Here is a 7,989-nt window from a genome sequence, read left to right on the forward strand (position 1 = left end):
CAGCCGAGAAGTTCGCGACGAATCGAATTTACTGTAAGTTCGCTCATCTCTAATTGTCACTTGCTGAGGCAGGATAATCCTGTCTGACACCATAGCTGAAGGCAGCGAGAGCTCTGGGTGATGTCGCCTTTGAGGGGATTCCTCATTAGACATGGTTATATACAAAGTAGGTCAGTATTTCCCCAATGGGTGGCTCTCTAGCTGTTGCAAAACTACAACTCCCAACATGCCCCGACAGCCGAAGGCTGTCGGGGCATGCTGGGAGTTGTACTTTTAGCAATAGCCGATGAGCAACAGGTTGTAGATCACTGACCTATAACTACATAGCTGGGGGCAGGGAAAGCTCTGGGTAACATCACCAGGTGGGGGATTCCTTTTTAGGCTGCATTCACACCACATTTTTGCAATACAGTTCCCGTATCAGGTTTTGGATGAAAAACTGATTCCTCAAAACCGGACTAAACTGTATCAAAACATGTGTACAAATTTTAACCTGTATTCAGTTAAAAACCGTACACGGTTTAAAAAATAATCATCTGGTTGTATCAGTTTTTTAAGAAAAAAACATATAAGTTTTCACTCCATTATGAATAAAGTTTCACTTGTTTGATTGAAATTCCAAGAAAAAAAACTGAGAAGTCAAAAACCGTATGGTGGAAACCGGATGAAACCGTACACATATACAGTTCTGTACGGTTCGCATTGACTACCATGTTTAAAAAAAACGTATACGGTTTGATACAGTTTTTCACCCCGACCAAAAACCGTCGTAGGCTACAGTTGGGGTAAAATAAATCTTAATCCTTCCAGGACTTATCCTCTGCTTCATGCTCCACAGGAAGTTGAGTTGTTCTTTTCAGTCTGACCACAGGGCTCTCTGTCTGTGTCAGGAACTGTCCAGAGTAGGAGCAAATCCCCATAGCAAACCTCTCCTGCTCAGGACAGTTCCTGACATGGACAGAGGTGGCAGCAAAGAGCACTATGGTCAGACTGAAAAGAACTACACAACTTCCTCTGCAGCATACAGCAGGTGATAAGTACTGGAAGGATTAAGATTTTTTCAATAGAAGTAATTTACAAAATCTTTATAACTTTCTGGAACCAGTTGATTAAAAATAAATAAATAAATGTTTTCCACCGGAGTACCCCTTTAAGTCCTGTGACACAAAGCATAAGGCAAGTGGAAATCCATTGAGGGAGAGTCAGGATATCCCGACACCTATTAGGTGTTTGACTGGTCCCCATGAAATTTCCAGATTGGGATGGAGGCTGGATTCGCATATACGACAGCCATACATATGTAAAGGTACAACCTGGGTGCCTCCAGCTGTTGCAAAACTACAACTCGCAGTATGCATGCTGGGAGTTGTAGTTTTGCAACAGCTGGAGGCACCCTGGTTCGGAAACACTGATGTACACAATATATATATATATCAACTGGCTCCAGAAAGTTAAATAGATTTCTAAATTACTTCTATTAAAAAATCTTAATCCTTTCAGTACTTATGAGCTTCTGAAGTTAAGGTTGTTTTTTTCAGTCTAAGTGCTCTCTGATGACACGTGTCTCGGGAACCGCCCAGTTTAGAAGAGGTTTGCTATGGGGATTTGCTTCTAAACTGGGCGTTTTCCGAGACACGTGTCATCAGAGAGGACTTAGACAGAAAAGAACAAACAACCTTAACTTCAGAAGCTCATAAGTACTGAAAGGATTAAGATTTTTTAATAGAAGTAATTTACAAATCTGTTTAACTTTCTGGAGCCAGTTGATTTATATATATATATATATATATATATATATAAGTTTTTTCCTGGATAACCCCTTTAATAATGATAATAACCCACCGTATGGATAACCATATGTAAATAACCCATCCAATGTCAAATGAGGCATGTCACAATAAGGACGTAGCTCTTCATATTGTTATCGTCTATGACAGTGGTCTCCAACCTGCGGACCTCCAGATGTTGCAAAACTACAACTCCCAGCATGCCCGGACAGCCATCGGCTGTCCGGGCATGCTGGGAGTTGTAGTTTTGAAACATCTGGAGGTCCGCAGGTTGAAGACCACTGGTTTATAGTAGGGATCGACCGATATCGTTTTTTTAGGGCCGATACCGATAATCGGTGGAGGTTAGGGCCGATAGCCGATAACTTATGTCCGGGCATGCTGGGAGTTGTAGTTTTGCAACATCTGGAGGTCCGCAGGTTGAAGACCACTGTTCTATGATAAACTGTTGGTTTCAGCGTATATATTGCGTTTCTCGATATGGTAGAAAACCTGCGTGTGTTTTGCCTAAGGATCTTGCAGATGGCCTATAGATATTTGCTTTTATGGGCAGGGAAATTGCCCTTTGTACTTCTAAAACCGTGTAAATTCCTTCAGTAAGAAAACTACTAACACCTCATAAATGATCTACCAGGGCTTCCCAGGCGAAAACAAAGGAAAAGCAACTCACTACCCCCCAGTATAGATAGTGGGTGGCTGGACAATGGAGAATTGGAATTCCTGACTCTATACATGTATCTACCACTGATACTGACTAAAGTAGGATAGATAATGTTGATGACATGGCCGACCACCATTGGTTTCAACTTTTCTTCCAACCATGAAACTCATAATAACATAGAAGGTGTCGGCAGATAAGAACCATTTGGCCCATCTAGTCTGTCCAATAATAAAAAAGGATTTGCTTCTACTCTGGGCAGTTTCCGAGACAGGTGTCATCAGAGAGCACTTAGACAGAAAAGAACAACTCAACTTCAGCAGCTCATAAGTACTGAAAGGATTAAGATTTTTTAATAGAAGTAATTTACAAATCTGTTTAACTTTCTGGAGCCAGTTGATATATATATATATATATATATATATATATATATAAAAGTTTCCCTGGATAACCCCTTTAAGCCATATAGACATCACAAATTTGGGTTCCCATTATAAACCATTGTAATGGAACCACCTACAAAGACCAGCTTTGACTCTAGTAGACCCCAGTCCTTCATGGTTGGCCGCTGCTGGGGAACTAGATGGCCATTTGCCATTTCAGAAACTTATTTATCTTTATTTTATCTTAGGATAGATCTATGTTTATCCTGGACAGGTTAACATCCACTTACTGTGGATTAAGGGATTACATCTTTTAGGGCCATCCACTCATTTGAACGCATGTGTATTATGATCCAGAAAAAAGGATACTTTGGTAAAACTTTGGTTTATTGAACATCTTTAAAAACGTGTAGGTCCACGGACATAAGAACTCTAATCCGACGCATTTTGGTCAATGCATTACCTTCATCAAGGACCATCTTTAAAAACGTGTACGTCCACGGACATAAGAACTCTAATCCGATGTGTTTCGGTCAATGCATGACCTTCATCAAGGACCATCTTTAAAAAACATGTACGCCCACGGACATAACAACTCTAATCCGATGTGTTTCGGTCAGTGCATGACCTTCATCAAGGACCATCTTTAAAAAACATGTACGCCCACGGACAGAACAACTCTAATCCGATGTGTTTCGGTCAATGCATGACCTTCATCAAGGACCATCTTTAAAAAAAACATGTACGTCCACGGACATAAGAACTCTAATCTGATGCGTTTCGGTCAATGCATGACCTTTATCAAGGACCATCTTTAAAAACATGTATGTCCACGGACATAAGAAATCTAATCTGACACGTTTCGGTCAATGCATGACCTTCATCAAGGACCATTGTGAAGGTCCTGCAAAGACCGAAACGCCTCGGTTTATAGTTCTTGTGTCCATGGATGTGAACATTTTTAAAGATGTTCAATAAACCGAAGTTTTACTGAAGTTTCCTTTTGCTGGATCATTTCTTTTTGGAAGCACTATGCATGTGGCCGGGGCTCCCCAGGCTATCCGTGCAAGAGGAACATCAGAAAGAGTTAGAGCCGGTGTGCGCTGTCTACATGCCTACATCTAAAGCAGTGGTCTCAAACTATGGCCCTCCAGATGTTGCAAAACTTCAACTCCCAGCATGCCCGGACAGCCGTTGGCTGTCCGGGCATGCTGGGAGTTGAAGTTTTGCAACATCTGGAGGGCCACAGTTTGAGACCACTGATCTAAAGTTCTTATGATGATATATCCATGAAGGAACTGTTTTTGCTGTAGTGGTTTTCTCCAATACCCATATGTTGGTTGTCTGACCGGCATTAAGTGCACGTGTGTCTGTGTGTTCATTGCAAACGTAAGCCTTCCGAAACGTCCCATAATTCTAGGTACAGGTCCTACATCTCAAAAACATTGATCCTTAATGGTGTTAGGCAGGGGTCAAGGGCTGGGGGAAAAAAGAGTGGAAACTCACCCAAGATTTCAATTCAAGGATCAGTCCTGAGGAATCCTGCTAATGGGAACAGTGTTCCTGCTGTGGAAAAAGTGCAGGAACTCAGTTCCCAAGAGTTCCTGCAGGACCTGGTGTTAGGGTATATTCATACGGTGTATTTTCTTACTGGACAATCCGCTGCGAAATGAGTGGCAGAAACCCCAGGAATACTCTTTCATTTCATATTTTCACTCCTTATTGGTGTGGATCTGAATGCGGATTAAAGGAGTAGTCCAGTGTTGAAAAACATATCCCCTATCCTAAGGATAGGGGATAAGTTTCAGATCACGGGGGGGGGGGGGGGGGGGGGGGGTGGTCCGACCGATGGGGCCCCCCGCGATCTCCTGTACGGGGCCCCGGCAGCCCACAGGAAGGGGGCATGTTGACCACCGCACAAAGCGGCGGCTGACATACCCCCTCAATACAACTCTATGCTGCCTTCGGCAATCTCCAACTCTGCCATAGCGATGTATTGATGGGTCATGTCAGCCGCCGCTTCATGCTGTGGTTGACACCCGCTATCTAGCCAGCGAGCCGGGGCCCCGTACAGGAGATCACGGGGCCCCCAGCGGTGTTACCCCCCCCCCCCCCCCCGAGATCTGAAACTTATCCCCTATCCTTAGGATAGGGGATAAGTTTTTCAGCACTGGACTACCCCTCTAAGCCCTATATGAACCCAGTGCGTTCCCGGTATGAAATTAATGACATATCACTTATTCATTCAGATAACTACAGTGTTTTTTTCCTATTGAAAACAATTGTCTTTTTTAGGTGTATTCCAATGCAGAAAAATATATATTCTAAATGCAACCCTAAAAATACACTACATATGACAATACTACATATAACGTATAACATACAGCACCCGGCTATGTCACTTACTTTTCTTCCGGCATGCCCATCTCTTGTTAAAGCTCCAGGTCAGAGTAAATTGTTCCAGTGCCAGCGACACCTCCGTGCCCTTTATTCTCAGCGAACTCATAAGATTTTCTTTCTCCATTGTAATTTCTTTATCTCACTGTAGGCAATGATGAAATCTGCTATTCCAGGATTGGGAGATAGGACATGCTATGCTGTGTCCCCTATGCCTGAGTATATAGATACATAAATATTTGCCGTCTTTGGCCCTATATACTCTAGTGACTATAATGCACTCTCAGAGTCCAGCTCTGGCTATGTCCTTCCTCTCTCTGCCCAGTGATATAGAGTCAGCACTGCAGATAATTAGTCCCTATGGCTGCTCGACAGGTTCTTCCTCAAGGAGACTCCACCTCCAGCACAGGGCTTCCTCCAGTAGAGATGGTTTACATGATATACGCTGGGTACACGCCACCTTCTTTTGTTTACCCCCAAACAGAGCGCACTGTGCAGATGATTGGAATTAGAATTGAATGTGTATAGGGATGTTCTGTTCTGCATGGTCAATAGCCAGGCCATTGTTTTGACCTAAGTAGTGTAAGAATGGCCGGATAAGGCTGAGACAAAGAATGGAGGTTAATCTCATAGCCTTACAGTATTTATTTACCTTTTATAAATCGCACTTTATATAGACTATAATATATTGTTGTTTTTTCGACTTTGTTTCTTCGATATCGAGTGATGGAGCGGAGTGTTAGTGTAGCATGTGGTATGGTGTATATGTGGTGATGTCAAAGTTGTGGTGTGATCACGGGGTGTGCAGGGTGTAGGTGGATGGGGCAGATGGTATAGCCCAGGGGCAAGGTGTTATTAACCCCTAATGTTCATGACGCCAGAGTGTTTTTATTCCTGTAACCACCCGAATGGTAGCACCGATATCCCAAGGTTAGGCAGGGCAATAATAGTCCAAGACCAGGTAAGGGTTAACGGTAGCTTTACAGAGGCTAGACAGTTGTTAAAGTCTTTACAGCTAGGCCAGAATCCCAGAGAGTCGACCAGTAACACGGAAAGGGCCCTGCAGCTTGCTGGGACTTGCAGTACTTTTGGGTCAGACTCGTATACAGCCACTCTGACTATAATTGACTTGACTTTGGTAGAGACAGCAGACATAGATGAGTTGACTTATTGACAATGTGGCTTGTGTGCAGGATTTATGGCCCCCAGGTGTACTGGACACAGGATCTGTGTTTTGTATTTCCTCAGCAGGAGCGATGGTGTAAGAGAGAGTGTAATGGCCGCCCCTCTTATAAAGAGGGGCTGAGCAAGAAGCCCATAGGTCAAGCTGCAGGTCAGGTGTTTTACTGGTGCTCTCTGGGTAACATGTGATAACATAACATGTGATAACTCCAAAGGTCCTTTAGACATTTACATTGGTCCTCCAAAGGTCCTTTAGACATTTACATTGGTCCTCCAAAGGTCCTTTATACTTTATATACACATAATACATAACCTTGTACTGGCTAGACATAGTAACACTAACTTCATTTTTTGCAGAATGTCCGCCCGGAACATTTCCGTCCAACATTCCGCAGACATCGGGTGCTGTCTCCATAGACAGCAATGCATTTTCGAGCACAGAATGGACATGTCAATTCTTTTGGCGGAGGCCCTAATTGGAATTTCTGCGGCAGTGTGCATGGTGCAGCAGGATCCTATTGAAAACAATGAGACTCTGCTGCAACGGAAATTCTGAGCTGAATGCTTTTGCCGCTTTCTGCTCGGAAATTCCACCATGTGAATTAGGCCTTATACATACATCTAATAAAGCAGGACACGATTTTCTGTAAAATATTAAAGGACAACAACAACACATAAACAAAACAAACTGCCCTAATGGAAGATCATCATTTTACGGCGCGTTTCCATCGGCCAGTTATCATCAACATTTGCAAGTCTGATCTTTCTGTTGACCCTATAAACTAGGGATCGACCGATTATCGATAAGCCGATAATGCCCCCCCCCGCACCGCCCCCACCGCGACCGCCCAGCCCCCCCCCCCCCTGACCTGCCGCCCCACACCGCGACCACCCCCCGACCCACAGCGTCGCACCCCCCACCGTAGTGCTGGGCGGTATACCGGTATGGATTTTTGCCCATACCGCTATACCGGTCGGGCCCCCCCCCCACCCTCTGAGTCAATAAAAAAAATAAAAAAAATAAACTTACCCGTAATGGGGGTGGTCCGGGCCATCCATCCTTCCTGTAGTGTCCGGCGCCATTCAGGGTGGAGGGTGCACCGGTCCGGGCTGTCCTTCTCCGGGGGTCCTCTTCTCCACTACGGGCAGGCTCCGGCCTAGTACGCTGCATAGACGCTGCTACGCCGTGACGTCAGGTGCGTCGCTGTGCACGGGCGTCACTGCGTAGCGGCGTCTATGCAGCGTACTAGGCCGGAGCCTGCCCGGAGTGGAGAAGAGGACCCCCGGAGAAGAAGGACACCCCGGACCGGTGCACCCACCACCCAGAATGCCGCCGGACACTACAGGAAGGAAGGATGGCCCGGACCACCCTGACAGGTAGGGGGAGAGAAGCGGGTGGTGGCGGCAGCGGCCTATGGCACCGCAAAAGCCACTGCAGTGCATTGATTTAAAGCGCCCGCTTTAAATCAATGACCTGCAGCGGTGTCGCGGGGGGATAAATAGCCGATAACTTATGCCGGAATATCGGTATAAGTTATCGGCTATCGGCCCTAACCTCCACCGATTATCGGTATCGGCCCTA

At 45.0% G+C, this 7,989-nt stretch overlaps 1 protein-coding gene across 2 annotated transcripts in view; it reads right to left on the reverse strand.

The window, feature by feature from the left end:
• The window catches only part of LOC130290686 (ceramide kinase-like), a 35,649-nt gene extending 29,933 nt beyond the window's left edge, over positions 1 to 5,716 (reverse strand). The window contains exon 1 of one of the 2 annotated variants that reach the window (XM_056538645.1): positions 5,235 to 5,716. In XM_056538645.1, the coding sequence (XP_056394620.1) occupies positions 5,235 to 5,352 (118 nt within the window). In that variant the 5' untranslated portion in view covers positions 5,353 to 5,716. The remainder of the gene's footprint in view (positions 1 to 5,234) is intronic. The other variant, XM_056538646.1, reaches the window with a different exon arrangement.
• Between the last annotated feature and the right edge of the window lie 2,273 nt (positions 5,717 to 7,989).

Source organism: Hyla sarda, chromosome 9, assembly GCF_029499605.1.
Source record: "Hyla sarda isolate aHylSar1 chromosome 9, aHylSar1.hap1, whole genome shotgun sequence".
In the NCBI taxonomy this organism is placed as follows: domain Eukaryota; kingdom Metazoa; phylum Chordata; class Amphibia; order Anura; family Hylidae; genus Hyla; species Hyla sarda.